Below are 16,874 nucleotides of genomic sequence, written 5' to 3'. Positions count from 1 at the left end.
CGGAGTGTCGCGCTGTCCACAACAAACACATTTCCCTGGATACCTGCATTAAAATATGAGAAATGATATTGCTCATGGGCTCTGTGTGTAGAAATGCCACTATTATGCAGATGGTTTTTGGTCATTAATACCTTGTTAAGGCCCACAGAGGAAATTACATTCAACCATAATTAAACTCGTTTAATCGCAGCATTTTTCTGAAATGCTGTTTGGGGCCATTTCTCTTTCAGCAAACTTTATACGAGTGCACAACGGAACGCTCGACGACGTACAGGAAGCGTTTATGACTTGATCGAAAGTATTGAAGTGGGACATTTGCGCAGGTTTTTAACGACACCACGTAACAGTGCGAAGGCGGGCAGCATAATGCGCGGGGCAACCAGCGTCCCCAGCTGTGAACACATCTGTTCATTATTTTTGGAAGTGGGAATTTTATGGCACCCGAATGCCATTTTAAAATACACAGTGCAATTAGGATTTTGAGCTCTTGCTTGACACATATCAACCAGATGGATCGACAGTTTCCGGGTGCACTGGGATTGCTGAACGCTGCATTCACACCGCGTGCAACACAACCAACAAGTCATCAGGAGTTTTTTCTCGTGGTGTGAATGCAGCGTTAGGAATGCACGAGCCGTTGACTTTTCACCTTTAACCTTCCCTCGAGTACCAAGAGTTCAGTGTGTTGTGAAGGATAGAAGACTATTCAGACTATTGAGCATGAATTCAGTTTGCTGGTGCTGTTGGAACAGTGGCGACACGCTGATGCTGCATTCACGTCATATCGGAAGATACAGCAGGAAGAGAGGAATGACTCTTGTTGCTACGGATTGGAATATTGAACTTGTCGGGACATATGGCAATAACTAAAATTAGCCATAAACAAACTGAAACAGATAACTTTTTTTTTTTTTTTAGCAGTGTGGATTGTCTGACTGAATTTAACTCATTGTTTAGTTATCTGCATCTGCAACATCCATAGTTTTGCTGCCATGTTAACTATCAGTTTTGGAGTTCCTACAGAAAGTTACTGCCACTAGGTGCCTGATGTGAATGTACTTTCCCACCTGTTGCAGTCTTGTATTTACAGTAAATCCGATATGAGGTGAACGTGGCAAAAAACATTATACAGTTAGTACTACACTGTTTTCCACTCAGTTTTCAGACTTTTTGTCTCATATGCATGCAGTATCTTACACGTTTCTCTGTGGTTAAACATTTCTGTTATAGTCGCTGATGCTCTTTGACAAACGGATATCGAGCCTCACGGCCTCCTTCAGTTGTTGCTTTGGCAGTTAGTTAGTATCAAACTGAGCTCCAAGCCGAGAGGCACCTCTTGGCTTGGAGCTCAGTTTGATCGTAGTGGACGGAGGTGAGGGTGAGCTGTTGGCGGAGCAGAGGGATCTAGATGTTGGTTTCCCGCTGCATAGGTTCACCGTCCTTTTCACTTTTGCCGACCAGCTCATCCGACGCCTGGGCTTCCCCGTCAGCCTCCTTCTGATCCAGAACTTTGTCCGGATCTTCCGTCTCAGTCCGTTTGTACATCTCTGCACACTTGCGCTCGCGCTCCAAGAGTCTGTAGTTAATGAAGTTCCCGATGAAGAGCCAAATACTGGCCAAAATCACGACAGCGCCACAGCAAAAATACATGGCCTTGTAGTTTTTTGTGACATCCACCAGTTTCCCTGCAAGACAACACAAGGTTTTAAGATGCGTAGTTATAAAATCTTAAGTATTACCACGTAGAACTGAGATGTAATTTATGAAAAACATGGCTAGATGTCAACTATTATTATATCTACCCATTTAAATAAAGGCCTGGTCATAATTGCATTTAAAAATGTTGTTTTAATGGAATGGCCATGATCGCAATTTGCTTGCAAAGAAGTAAATCCATGCAAGTATTTTGAGTGAATTTTGATGAACTTCGACATACGATCTTGACAATGCTGATCTTCTAGGGAGCAGAGAGTTATAGCGCCCAGCAAAAGAGAAGCTATCTCATCTTATTTTCTGAACCCCCCCCTCTGTCAAGAGTATAAACTCTCCTACGGCAGAGTTTAGAAGAAACAAAAGTCACTGGTATTGTTTCAACATATTGTCCCATTAGCAACCAAGCTATCTTATTGAGCTTTTGTGACTTGATGAACATGCGTATATTAGCAGTTAGCTCACAGGTTGATGGTAGTTTGCCAACAAGCTACTGCGAATAGTCACAACCAAGCTTCTTAAAACACGGTCCCTTTCTGGTGTGACTGGGCCTTATTAATATTGTGAACCAACTCTAATAACCAGAAGAGCTAAGAACACTTGAAAGTACAGGCAAAAACCGTGCATGTAATGGAATGAAATATGCTCTCAGACGGACTGATCGTACCTGCTAGAGGTGGACCAATGAGGACCGGGCAGCACTCCACAATGGTGGTGAGTCCCACAGCACTGGAGAACTTCTGAGGCCCAACAAGGTCCATCAGCGTTTCGAACAGCACTGAGCTGACCATGCCAAAAGCAAAGCCGAAGAACATCACATACACCACCAGACCGGTGTAGCTTTCCACCAGTGGGCAAAAGATGTGGCACACTCCATTGTACAGCACAGCGAAGCTGAAGAAGTACTGGATCTTGGGCCGGACCCAGCGCGAGTTGGCCAGTAGCCCCATTGAGGGCCTGGCAAACATGTCAACAAAAGCCAGAATTGAGAGCAGGAAGGCCGCCGAGTACTCATCCACGCCCATGTCTTTAGCGAAGGCTGCAAGGAAGACAATCGGTGCAAAGAAGCCCAGGAACATGATGACGTTGCCCGACAGGTAAATGAGGAAGCCGCGATGCTTGAAGAGGGACAAGTCCAGGTACTTGTTTAATATTTGCCAGGCAGTGTGCTTCTCCTTTGTCGTGGTGGTAATGGCGGCTACCTCTTCGTCCTTCTTGAGCTTGCCGGGCGGTGGCCCCAGAGGCCTCATGAGGGACCCGGCCACACAGCAGTTCAATAGCAGGCCACCCAGGATGAGGAAGCTGCCTCTCCAGCCGAACTGGTTGAAGAGGTACTGGTTGAGAGGAGCCAGGGTGCTGAGGAACACCGGACTGCCGGCCATTGCCATCCCGTTAGCGATGGGACGCTTCTTACAGAAGTATCTGCCTATCATAGTCAGTGCTGGCTGCAGGTTGAAGGCTAGTCCAAGTCCTATGAGCAGAGATGATAGACTTAATTAAGCAACAATTATGCGGCAACTGTTAATGTACCAATGCTAAAGAACACTAAAAATTATCTATTTTACTTCCTATTGACCTATAAAAGAAACCAAGTAACTGTTTACCTCTGACGTACTTGCTTTAAGAACTAGCTAGCAACAATGGGTGATTAGCCATGCTAGCACCACGGCTCTAAGGATTGTCCAACACTGCGATTTATAATAAGTGCCGACAAAACTAATGAGGTTCCCATCAGCCTCAGTTGTATTTTGAGGTTGACGCCAATTAGAAATCATTAAACGCTAAATTACGATGCTGACATAATACCATAAAACATAATACCTGCTAAACATCTGCATGCTAGCATGGTCATTGTGAGCATGCTGCCATGCTAGTGTTAGCATTTAGCTGAAAGCACCACCATTCCTCAATGCAGCCTCACAGAATGTTAAACCAGAGAGACGATCTCACTTATACAAAGATGGCTGGATAAGATTTAGAATTTGTAATGCAAAGAGTCGTTCCAACAATAATTTGGAGTAAATCTAAAAAAGTATTTTTTCTATTGATGTTAAACATTTCCCAATGATATAATCGGCGTCAGCCAAAGGCTTTGCCTTTTTCCACACATTCCCTCTTTCAAATGAAATGCCATAAAGGCTTCTTTAAGTAATATTCTTTTTAATATTATTAGTATTGAATGAATTGCCCCATTTAAAAGCCTTGGTGCAGAACATGGCACAGTTTGCTCTCTACATGTGAGTATTGATCATTAGATGGTAGATTAGTCATTTCATTTGGATTTAAATGGGCTGTGGGATAATAGTTGTGCTGTATCTACAGTAAATATGTGAAATATGGCTAAAACATTTGATGAAGCCTAATTAGGGAAGGAAACATTTCAGCTTTGTAGCCTGCTATTTGTCAACCTGTACTAAGACTAAGTTTTAAGTAGTATTTATAATCATGTTAAACCAGTATAATACAATTAAGGCAAGAACCAGAACAGATAGTCCTGCTCCTGCAACAACGCTTTTATTTTTAACCTGCTACTCAGAAGTAGAGGCTCATCAAATGGACTTAGATGAACTTACCACCAATAACTCCTATGCAGAGGTAAAGCTGCACCACGCTGGTACAGAAGGAAGCTAGGATCATGCCAGTGGCCGAGAGACAGCCCCCCATCATGACGATGGGCCTGCAGCCGTATGTGTTGACCAGTATGCTGCTGATGGGACCTGGACCAAAGGGAAACGATGAGATCAACCCACACATGTCGGATGTTTACAGTAGGCAGGATAACTGAAAGTGAGTGCATAATGATTTAATCTGGTTAGTGCTGTATGCCAGCGGGAGCCCCGCTTCTATTTATAGAAGCAACTAAGCGGTTTCAATTTTTAAGCACGGCACTCCCATCGCCTCGTGCCAAATTAAATTAAGCGAAGTGACTGACAGACTTTCATACAAGACTGTCAGTCTCTATTCAGTATGTTTTTAAACATGCTTTTTCTATATTGGGAAAAAAACTTTAGGTGCATCAATCAACAGTCTATTCTCCAGTCATTCATACAAGCCAAAAAAAGAACACATGACAAAGCACTCTCTCATTTCTGTAGTCGGTTATGTTTATATTCAGGCAGATATTTTTGTCACAGAGTGCCGGCAGAAAGAGTCTTAAATGAGGTTAATTAGATTGTGACCGAATCCCCACTTTAACTATATTATCTAAATGACTTAATAAAAAGTGAAAACAAAAAGGTCAACTGTAATATTATTAGCCAAACTGCCTAAATTAAATGTGCGTTGGGTCTTGCACAGCCACCTGGTTCAACTGTGACAGATTGTACTTACGGTACCAGAAGTCAGGGTTTGTTTACAACCTATGTGATGATCAAATTTATGAATGAGTATTTAAAAAGGGGCATTTCCCCCCAAAACCTAAAATATATATTTTTCCTCTTACCTGTAATGCTATTTATCAATCTAGATTGTTATGGTGAGAGTTGCCTGATTTTCGAGATATCGGCCGTAGAGATGTTTGCCTCCTCTCCAATATAATGGGATGAGATGGCACTCTGCTTGTGGTGCTTAAAGCGCCAAAAAAAGACATCTGAAAAACTTAACAGCAACGTCTCTTTCTAGTGACCCGGTTACTCAAGATAATCCACAGACCTTGTTGTGTGCAGTTTCATGGAGGACCTATGGTTGAAAGAAAAAAAGTTCCTCCCCGAAACCGATCACAGATTGTGTCTCTTTAGCAGCTAAATGCTACACCAGCTAGTTGCTAACTTTGTCAGTGGGCTGTTAAGTCGCGTACAGTTGCTTTATCAGAGTTTTTTTGTTGCAGCCTGCTGCACTGAACTAGAGCACTTCAATTGTGGGCTGGAAAAAAAAATGAAAAATTAACTTGCAACGAGTGCAGCTGGAAAATGTTAGCACGACTGGTAGGGATGAAAACTACAGCCACAGAATACATGACGGACAGAAAGACCAAACCCATTCAAATTGCAATGACTCAGCATCTGTATTCTCAGTCACCACTGTAAATGTTGTTCAGTCGATAATGAGGTGAATCATGAGTATAACTTCAGAAAAGCCAATACCTTTCTGGGCTGAGGAAGTTCGTTTGTATTCCTGGGAGATGTTGAATTTTTTGCGACTCGGTTCACTGAATTTCTGAGAGAAGAGTAAGACTCTATATTTTAAATTATATTTGTGCTGTGTTTCTTTGTTTAAATTTCTCCATTTGCAGTGTATGAGAGCATTTGATCAGTTTCATACATCTCGGTACATTACATCCTATGAATACCGTGGCTGCTCGAAGCACTTATCTGCATCTTATAATTGACACCGTCCCCTCGCCCTATGCCCAATCTTAAGCACAGGAGGTGTAAATCGAACGGGGAGGGAGAAAAGTAATGAAAGATGTATTTTTCTGAAATAATACTCTCATTACCAGCCATAAGATGTATCACATTTCTGCCAGGCCCAGTGCAATTTAAAAAGCCACAACGGGCGAGGAGTCATCTGACTTAATTTGCTCCGCATGAATCTTTTTTCGACCTTGGAGGAAAGTTCCCCCTCATTTGCATCCAGCGCAGCGATCGGTATTCTCGGGGGCTCAGCCGGACCCGAATCGGCCGAGATGAGGAAGCCCCTGAGCCTGCACATTACCTCCCTTGAAAAAGGCTTATCATCTCCTGGCCAGATGCGGCGTGGACTACATTTCACAGTGGACAAAAGCCAAAACTAAATATAACCACCTAGATCCCAAAAGGGAATGACACATATAGAAATGTGTCAAACCGTATTTTTTTTTATCCACGACCCTTTAATGTGAGCTGCAGAGATGAGGCCGGTGCAGCTCGTGATGACGCGAGGATGCTGGCCATCCATCACACTTCAAAGAGGATAAAGTCGACAGAAATGGAAGCAAACTGCTTTTGAAAGCCGCTCTGCAGCGAGGGGACACGGACACGGTGTCCAGTCAGCCCATTACACAGATATTTGCAGGCATTGTGATAAAAGTTTATACACATTTTGGAGTTTAGAGCTGTCTAACAGCGGGCAGAATCACACTGGATGATGTTGAACATGGTGGCCTAAAGGTTACAGAAGTGGGCTGGTGACAGGGAGGCTGCCGGCTCCATATCACACATGGTTATCTAGAACGGAAAGTTTTACCACCAGACGCAAATGAGAGCAGTAATTCAAAACGTCATTATTTTAATGCTAAACCAAAAGACGCTAAAACGCCCTGTATAAATGAGGGGAACTCATGTGTGATGATTCTCTGTGGGTTTGTCACTACAAGGGACGGCCTTCACATTACATGTAATCAGTTAATCATATGTCAACATAAAAATATTGGTGATAGCAATTTCAAATATTTCTCTGGAACAATCTTTCCGTTACTTTGGAGAACTTACAGAGCTCACTGACAACATTTGGATGACCTTTGTCCCGATGAGACCGGTTAACGGCATGCTTTATGGATTATGTAATTTATAGTAACAAGCCCGGTAAAAGACTGCGGAGTCTAACTGCTCAACCAGTTAAGAGTAAATTCACGTTCAAGAAAACCTTTTTCAGAGCAAAGAGAAAAATAATGTTTGTGCAGTTGAGAATAATGGTTTAAAGCACCGACTGAGTCTTCATCAAGTTGGAAATAAAAACATAATTAATGGCACCTGGTATTCTCCAAAGACAAGCATGACAAATAAAATGTATAGAAGAAATACAAACATAAGTTGCAGTTTCATTTTGCCTCATGATAAACCACTTGACAGGTGTGTTTACTTTTTTTTTTAGCACCCTGGCATCTACCTGCGTCTATTCACTGACAGTGAATGTAATGCAGGCGTGCATTGTTTTCATGCCGCTTCGCCCCAAGGTCAAGTCTCTCTCTCTGTGTCTCTCTGGATTAGCGACACTGATCCGACACGGACACGCAGCCTGCAGCTTAAAAGACGTCATCGCAGAGCGACCCTCGCTGCGCTGCCTGAGGGAATGAGTGACGGTCGCTTGCTTCACAGCGGTCTGACGTAACGCTATGAAGGGTCGAGCTGAAAGAACGCCCAACCCTGCTTTTCAAAAGGACAGAGAGTGATAATAAATTAGTGCCGTCATGTGGAGTTTAGAGCTTGGAAACACGCCTGCTCTCACTTCACTTATAAGCTTATACCCAACTTAGAACAAAGGGCCCTTGTTGTCTATTATTTCACGTTAGTAGCAGCACATTATAATATATAATTAAGACATATAGCTATTATGGATTATTGATCTTCTCTCTATCCTTGAAAAAAAAAAAAGATGTCTTTGTTGGAAAAGCTGTTTGCCAATTAATTAGCATGGACGCTCAGGCAACTGGAACACTTTATTACACTAGAAGGTCAGGCAAAGAAACTGCATTAACATGACCCTGAGTGATGTCTTTGAAGCAACACATATTAAAGTTACGGTATAAAGCTTGAGCAACCGTTCAGAGTCCGGGGGATCAGTTTCTTTACATTGTTAGTTGATAAAGACTAGATTGCATTGCTTCCTATAGTCCCATAGGGGCAGGAGAGTCACAAAAAAGCAAAAAACTACACAGCTGAGCGGTTATGATGGCTCTTAAACCTCTGAATCTGAATCTTGGTCCAGAAACTGAACCAACTGTACACGGAGATCGAGTTGTGGCTAATGATCATGACCATTCATTCAATTTATGATGAACTAATAATAACAGGCTTGTTATTTCCCTCTTTCAAAAGTTATAGTGACTCGCTTTAAAGCTGCCATAGCATTTTATTATGTGTAGACCAACCCTTCAAAGAGAGCTTAGACAGAGTTTGTGCTGAAAGCAGATGGTGGAAGAAGGCATAGGGGAAATAGTGGGAAGTAACAAGTTGAAAATGTCCACAACCATAAGCACTAACAATATGACTGGGGTCTGATTGTGGTCTGACACATGGGGCGGAGTGCACCTCTTTAGTTTAATCTGGAACTTGATTGTATAGTCGACTGACAGAAAACAATCAATTTATTGTTGACTGATAAAAACAGTATTGTGTCTTATGTAAAAGATTGAAACGTTTGCATGTATTTTGTATTAAACCTTCTGATTGTTGATTGAAAAACTTGCGTCGTCATTTTTCACAATTTTTAAGTCATCTAAATATTGAAATGAAAGGATTACATACCCCTTCGGCTTATGAATCTCTGTCTAAAAACAAGCCTGATTTATATTTTCAGTTTGTGAAAGGTTGTAGACATAATGTTTGCACTGGACAGTAGTGAGGAATAAAAGGTCCTTTCTGCAATTTAGAGTGATTGGATAAATATTACTGGGTGTCTGAGGCTGTCGGTCATTATCAGGCAGGTTCACAGTTATGACTGAGCTGTGTAAACACAAACAGTGATTGCTTCATCAGCGTAAGAGGCAGAACAAGAGAGCAGATGTTTTAATGAATAGCTGATGAGTGCAATCAATATGAATGAATGAGTAACAAGAGCCGCTCGCTTAGTAACTGCACATATTGACGCCGTCACCACATGATAATGACATACAGTCGTTGAAAAGCTAAAGCAGCACTTGGCGATAAGTGCAGAACCGTGACGTGGCCGACACACACTAAGGATTGATCTCTCGGGGAGGTCAGAGGTCAGCCAAGTTGCTTTTTCTTTCTCCAAAAACTGAATATTTTGTTCCAATATTATTATTTTTTTCAACTTTGAGGGATCTCATCATGAGCGTAATAGACACCCTCATTTGCTATACAAGGCTACCGGTTCTGCAAATATATACAACAGCGACAGCAGGGACCCAAATATTACGATAGCTGTCAAACGCTGTGTCATTGCAGAGCTGTGCTGTCGGAAATAAACAACGAAAGGTTTGAGTGAAGTTACATGCCAAGAAGACAATCTCGCTGAAGCAGAGTGGTGGTCCGTAACTTCAAAAAAAATTCCATTACAGGTGATGTTAGAGTGTCCGGTGCAACAGAGGATGTTCACCCGGACACCGACCTGCATGATTTAATGAGCTTTCAGAGAGGGACTAGTCAGCATGGCAGTAACTGATTAACCTCATTTACCAGCATTTGCTGCTTGTTCTTTTTCACAGATAGTGTCCACAATACAAAACAAAACTTTAGCGTCTTTAGTCCATGTGCTACTCAGAGTTATAGGAAGACAGTCTTGAGTGAAGCAGTTACTTAATTGCCGTTAGTGCTGTTGGTGAAAGCTGCGCTATAAAACACGGGAAATGAGCTTTCCAGCACTGCTGTGGACCGGGTACAGATGGGGACAACAGCAGTAGATCGAGTGACAGGAGGATTACAGCGTGGACAGATGGCAGCCGTGGCACTGCCAAGCAGAAAGCTGCGGGTGCCGAAGCCAAAGTGGGAAAATAGAGCAGGTGATCAGCGCAATAAGGTGGAGAGGATGACCTACGGATAACACATTCTGAGCCTTCAAAGGATTCTTATTCAACAATGCAAGACCAGCTGAGGCGTTGTAATTTGCGATAACATTTAAAATCCCTTTTGAATTTATACAAAGCATCGTTTTTTTTGCATGCTTTTATAGTAAATGCCATTTTTCTACCAACAGGTACATTTTATGTCGGTTTCTGATACTGATATACATTCTCATTTGTTGCTTCAGCTTGGCAGAACGTGGTGGTTTTGTGGCTCAGCATGCGACGCCGTGTCTGCATCTTGTGCTGCGGTGCTTTTCAAAATCCAGGTCACGATCTGATGACACAACAGACTTCCATCTCTATCCCTTGAACAACAAACAAAGTGTACGAGTCCAGCAAGAGCTCAACAAGACCAAACACTGTTGAGTAAATCACAACAGTGTCTGCTCAGGAAACAGCGCACCACCTCTGTGCAAGAAAAATAATCCCCCACGACGCGTGTAACAGAATGAAATCTCAAAGAGACTCCCCTAAAAAAAAAAAAAAGATTAACATTGTGATTTGAAGGATCATAGTGAGAAACCTGGATTCAAGCTCTTCCGGGGTGAACAGCACCATTATAGTTTATTATTATTATAATAAATGAAACGCATATTGTAGACCATTCTGTTTGGCTCTTTCTGAAATTTCAGATCATATTTACTAGTGAGTGCAGTTAGTGACAGTGTGGGCTCCACGGTAGCTCTGACAGCTTGATGGAGTAGCAGCGGGGGGCGGGGCTTACAGACTTCAACAAATAACCGCAGTGTGATTTTTAGATTAGATTTGCTTCCACAAGAAAATGAAAATGTCCGCAACTTTAAAATACCATAAAGTTTAAAATCAACTCACCTGCAGCATACATGACCGCAAGCATGATGGAGGAGATCCACGCGATCTGGCTGTAGGAGGCATCGAAGATGATCTGGATGTCTTTGAAGTAGACGGTGATGGCCTTGGGGAAAGCGTACGAGAAGCCGATGGAGATGAAAGATGCCAACACCACGGGCCACCCCCAACCGCCGTCTGGTGGGGGCACGGCGGGGGGACCTGTGGACGGGGGCGGCATCACTGGCCCACCTCAACGCTGACTATTCACTGCAACGACAAGACAGGAAAGGGACAGAGGAACATGAAATATCACCACCAGCATTCTGTGTCTCGTGTCTTAGGAAAATGTCAAAGATCATCAACTGACAGTACATATCCGATCACCAGGTGTGGCTCATATTGACAGTACACAAGACAGGTGTGGGATTCTAAAGGTGGTAAATAAATATGCGCCTTTATTTAGACGAGCTGCCAGTGGTAATATGACTCGAGAGGGACAAGGACATACCAGAGGTCCGTATCCTGCATTGGTTTCAGAGGGTTTCACCTGAGAGACCAGAGCACTCCCACACAGTATTCACCTTGAAGTAATGGAAACAAGGCGGAAGCTGTCAGCTGATAGAGGCGTTTCAGAGCAGGTGCTGCTGTGTACAATGCAAACACTGCCTATTTACACGTAGAGAAAACACACACAAACTGACACACACACACACACACACACACCATAGTATAACATGTGTAACTGTTGTGTTTTAGCTCTTTCTAACCTCATTAGCGTCACCTTTCTAATCAGCCACGAATAACTTACAGCTATATAATTAGCTCAGGGTGCATACTGAGGACGTGGTTACACTTGTCTTTTTAATGGCAGATTTGTGACGTGATGCACCATGGGACATATTTGGTGGTCAAAGTGCCTCAAAGCGCCTGTAAAACGGCGGATAAACATTGAAAAGACAAGTGAAACCACGGCCTGAGATGACGACAGCTAGTTTGGGTTTCACATAAATGAACAGCCGGCGGAAGAATCAACAGGTCTCCTTGTGTTTGCGTTGCAGCAGCACAAGTGAGAAGTGATTTGAGATTGCCAGAGCTAGATGTGGTTGCTAATAATTGCCACCACTGATTTGCAACAGCTACCTGTAGCAGAACAGATACGTTAAAGGGGCCATGCACTGGGTTTACACATCAAGCTCAGTTTACTTGTTATGGTTATACTACTCACTTTATAATATATGAAGTACAGTATATTGTGTTCTGTTGCTCTGGAGGAAGTTGAAAACACACTCCTGATTGTGTAATCAGGGTTGCAGCCTGATGTCACGAGGGTTGCATTATGGGAATTTAAAGACCTCTACTTTTTGAATCTTAGCCTATCGTAGGGTCTAAAAGTCATCTCGGCCTCTGCTGCTTCAATTTGGACAATTCTTCTTTCTTTTTTTAAACAATCTGTGTGTCTTATATCAGACTTCCTTATCCATGCTAATGTAGCTACATTTGAAAATGCATATTTTCTTCTCTTTTGGGCTCCCACTCACAATGGATACAATGTCAGCAAAGAGCTGCAGTGTGGACGACGAAAAATGATTTTAGAAAAAGTTATTTTTTAACTATAGCCATTGTATTCCCAGTGGAATGACATCTGGTGTAAAAAAAACAAAAACAGAAGAAGTTGTTGCAATTTGCATTATGAATTCACCCGGGAGATTGTCTGTGGCAGCCATAAGAGCAGGTTGAATCTGAATGTAAAACTAAGCTGCTTTGGTGCTCCTGCTGCTGGCAGACGGGTACCAACACGATATAATAATGTTGGTGGAAGTCGACATCTTACAGCAGCATGCTTCATTCAAGAACATCAAAGCCTTACAAGGGAAATGGACACTTCAGTCTGTAAATTACCCATGAACACCAGCCACCAACATCAATAAATGATGCCGCTCCCGCCTGATCAGGTTGTGATGTTGTGGTGACACACAATATACTGAGATCTACTACGTGTCAACAGGAAGCCATCAGCGGGATGACTCGCACATTTTGGCCAGTATTTAAAAAAATAAATCAACTTGTTACTCAAGTTCTTTATACGGACTGAAGAAATAAGAGGAAATAAGGTGGAGTTGCTGGCGGTATGGAGGCTGGAAAGTGCCACCAAAATAATTGTAAACTTGTTCATGGGTTTGAATCATTAACTTCTAAAATAAGCTTGACATAACCTTCGTCATCACTACAAGTGACACCTTCCACATTTCATCCATTGTAAATATACAAATATTTATTATCTCTCCGGTCTCGTTTTGGGATGTTTATTTACATAAAAATTAAATATAATTGAGTCACCCAGACATTTTTGAATGGACGAACAAACGGGGAACAGAAAAAAGGACAAAATGTGTTCCAGAATGGGACATTATGAATGAAATTATACTGGTTAGGTTATGAATTTTTGTGGAACATGCTTTCATTTACAAACAAAAAAATGTTTGGTGCTTTGATTTTGTGATGGTGATTGCCTACACATTATAGGGAATGTTGCGTTGGAACATTGGTATTAGTTATTATACCTAGTTATAACTGGGTGGATGACTAAAGACCAACACAACTAAAGTAAAACTGGCCTGGTGCATGGAAATATAATCCTCTGTGTATATGCGTTGTGTTGCCCCTTTAATCAAAGTTGGAGATTATGCCTTTCCATAAAGTCTAATCCACGCTAATCAGATTACAGGCTGTCCACAGCAGCAGCACTCAGCATAGATACTGGTTTTGATTGATTGAACGTGACGACAATGCACTGACAAACCTCAGAACTCGTAAGCAGCTTAAGTTGATGGGCTCGAATATGAAACTCAAAACCGATTGACCATAAAATAGCAGCTAAGGATGGGGGAGAAGGCGCACTTCCAGACAAGCTCGACAAATTTAGTTTATGATCAACCACATTAAGTACCGAAGAAGTCAAACAGAGCAAAGTCGCCCTTCAGTTTCCACAATGTCAACACTTCCTCTTCGCTTTAGAAGCCCAGATCCTCATCATGTGCCTCTGTGTCCTTCACTTGACCCCACTGACTGAGAGAGCAGCAGACAGAGGCGTGACCAACGGGCTGCGATCCCAGCACAGGTGTATTAAAACACAAACTGAACTCCAGTGACACAAAGGTGCCTCAAAATATCTGCGGTCTGGTTTGTTGGGAGCCACCTATCTGTCCACACCCACTATTAGGTTCTAAATCTGCAACCAGCAGCACTTGTTGGTCGAGATGTCTGATAATTAAAACTTTGTCAATCCCCGCTGGGATATTATTTTCATTTCCTTCCACATAAAAACGTCATGATGTGCTTGTGTAAACATAGCAGCGGTGGATGAGAGCCTGCGGACAAAGCTGATTGAATTAGATTTCACTTTTGTTTACATGTTCATGTTTGTTGAACAGATGTATTGATAAAGTATTGGCTTCTTACTCGCAAATGTTTTATTGCAGTAACCGAAACGAGCGTAGTCGTCATCAGCTCGAGTATCCTTCACTTCACCTGGTTCACTTCACTGTCCCCAACGCAGGTGTGTGTGTGTGTGTGAGTACTTGGAGGAGCTGAGCCCGACAGAGTGAGCAGAGATGTGCGCTGCAGCGTGATTACAGGGAAACATTAACAAGGACTAATAAAAAGCACCAGTGATGTCTCCGGTCTTTAATAATTTAGCACCGGGTCCCGTTTAATACAGAGTTTCGGTCCGCATCCCTACCTTCAGATGAGGTAAAAACGCAAAAAGGTGCAACATGGCAGACTCCGTGGAAGAGGACCCACTCCCCAAGTAGATACAGATGACTTTTTCTAAGCTAAGGAAAACATTACGAGTCTCAGGTGATTATACACTGCTTAATTAAAACAGAGTTATGAATATTATATTAGATTTCTGCTACACACATTAAAGGCTTATCCTTGTGTGTTGCTGGGTGGAGCACAGGTTTTTTCTTTGGTCCAGTGTCCCCTTTATGTACTTGAGATGACTGCTGGACTTTGAAATTGTTGAGCCTCCTCAAACAACAGAGCTGAGTGAGCAGCGCGGAGAAGGCAGGGAGTTCAGGGACCAAAATAGTGCTTCTATAATCAAATCACCCCAAACTGGCAAAAGCTAATCAGGTTGCGCTACACAGCAATACACTATAGGAGTGCATCTCATGTGTGCGTCTGTCTGTGTGACATCACTAGGCGGACATGTTACATGCTGGCTATATCATGGATTGTTGTTTTGTATTCGTGTAATGTGTATAGGGACAGTTCGTAAAGCCATATTTCATATTGTGCTTCCACAGTTTTACAAATAAAGATTCACACTGAAGTCTTGAAACTCTTCTATGGATTCCATGGTCTTTATTTCACGGATCTACTGTTAGCGATCTGCTAAGCTTTCCTGCACGAAGGAAGAGCAGAATAGAGTGAGAGACGTGTGTTGACCACATGTATGGACCCATATTCTAGTAAACGTTTACGTGTAAGTGTTGATTTTAAAGTACATTTGATGTGAGAGAGATAGACCCGCAGCGCTGTAATGCTAATCGCGGTTAGCATTTCTCCATTGGCGGTAATGTTAAAATTAGCTTAGAAGCTAGCTAGGCGGACATGACGTTCAGAGCTACTAGTGAGAACAGACATCAACAACACGGAGGAAACGAGTGAGAGACCACATTGATGGACCCATAATCTAGTAAACGTTTACGTGTAAGTGTTGATGTTAAAGTAAATTTGGAGAGAGAGACAGAGAGAGTATTTTTTATTTTTTTAACTAAGCAAGCAATTCACTTCCTGTTTACACCGTCACGCGCATGCCCAGTGTAGTTAATGGTCACGTGCTGTCCGCCTTCGACGGCTGCCGTGTGGACGCAGATCAACTCGAGAATGATGCTGAAACTCCCGTGTGGACGGAGATCGTTTCTATTTGACAAATCTGCATCCAAGGAGAAACGGAGTAGTGTGGACAGGGCATAAGTACCTTGGCAGAAAGCCTGAAAGACTGCATTCTTTGTAGCATGGACAGACACAGGCTCTCCTCCGGTTTGATTCACAACAGGGGCCAAGCTGGGACCTCAGTGTTGTATTTCAGACCAGTTTAAATGAAGGAGGCGTTCACGGGTGTGGCTGTCAAGGTGAGAGGCCGGAGGCAACCACAGCGGATGCACAAAGAGATGAGAAGTCCCTGATGGGTTTCTGAAACCTGCATTTAGGTTTCACGCTTGTTACCGTGGCCCTTTCTGAAGCCACAAATCTGAATTTTGGAAAATTGGGAAGCGTGGGTGGAGCTGAGGTGGGACTAGTCAACCTTTACACAACAACACCACCCAGCTAACATGAAATGTGTTAAAACACACCATGCCTATAGATTCCTTGTAAGCCCCCAAAGACGCTAAATGCTACGCTATGTTTTCGAAAGGTACTCCCTACTTTTTTCTGTTTCTGTTGCGTATATTTGGGTTTACCCGAGCTTTAGATTAGATGAGATTAGACATCTTTAAATATCCACTCAGGTGGAAGTTTGCCTTTGGCTTCACAGACATGCATTTACTTAAAAGCTTCCTTTGCCAGGGGTTTAAATACATGAGAATAAAAGATGAACACAAAACTCAGTAATAAACGGTTGGGATAAAAGTTCTAAATTATTAACAAACTTTGTATTTTGAGAGAATTTTAAACAGAGTTTTCAATACAGTTAAGACTTTTTGGAGCCAGCAATTAAAACAGGAAGAAAAGAACCGCAAGGGTACCATTCAGAGGAAGAAGAACTCCTCCCCTCCATTTCCCACACTGATTAAAGCTTTCTTTTGACTCCTTAGCTGCTAAGTGGACTCACTTTTTCCTACTTTCGCTGATAGTCGGCCAGTGATTACTCAGTAATGGTGTCTTAATGTGGGCTTTTGTG

General features: G+C 42.5%; 1 protein-coding gene across 1 annotated transcript; it reads right to left on the bottom strand.

The window, feature by feature from the left end:
• Positions 1–1,404: 1,404 nt before the first annotated feature.
• LOC142931948 (monocarboxylate transporter 2) lies at positions 1,405–11,201 on the bottom strand. The gene is made up of 4 exons (XM_076076109.1): positions 10,985–11,201; positions 4,284–4,427; positions 2,378–3,181; positions 1,405–1,685 (listed from the first exon to the last, which is right to left on the bottom strand). The coding sequence occupies exons 1-4, from the start codon at positions 11,199–11,201 to the stop codon at positions 1,405–1,407; spliced, it is 1,446 nt and encodes a 481-aa protein (XP_075932224.1).
• Positions 11,202–16,874: the final 5,673 nt, after the last annotated feature.

The sequence above is a fragment of the Anarhichas minor genome, unplaced genomic scaffold (genome assembly GCF_050575085.1).
Source record: "Anarhichas minor isolate MPS153535 unplaced genomic scaffold, ASM5057508v1 ptg000055l, whole genome shotgun sequence".
Lineage (NCBI taxonomy): Eukaryota > Metazoa > Chordata > Actinopteri > Perciformes > Anarhichadidae > Anarhichas > Anarhichas minor.
Note: the sequence above shows the minus strand (reverse complement) of the source record. Positions and strands in the feature narration are given on the sequence as shown.

Bases quoted from the DNA above. Each gene is read 5' to 3' on its own strand.
- LOC142931948 (XM_076076109.1), bottom strand. From the start codon at position 11,201: ATGCCGCCCCCGTCCACAGGTCCCCCCGCCGTGCCCCCACCAGACGGC. The intron at 4,428-10,984 runs GTGAGTTGATTT...CCTTTGGTCCAG, and splicing joins TGCGGTCATGTATGCTGCAG to GTCCCATCAGCAGCATACTG. The intron at 3,182-4,283 runs GTAAGTTCATCT...CTCTGCTCATAG, and splicing joins CTGCATAGGAGTTATTGGTG to GACTTGGACTAGCCTTCAAC.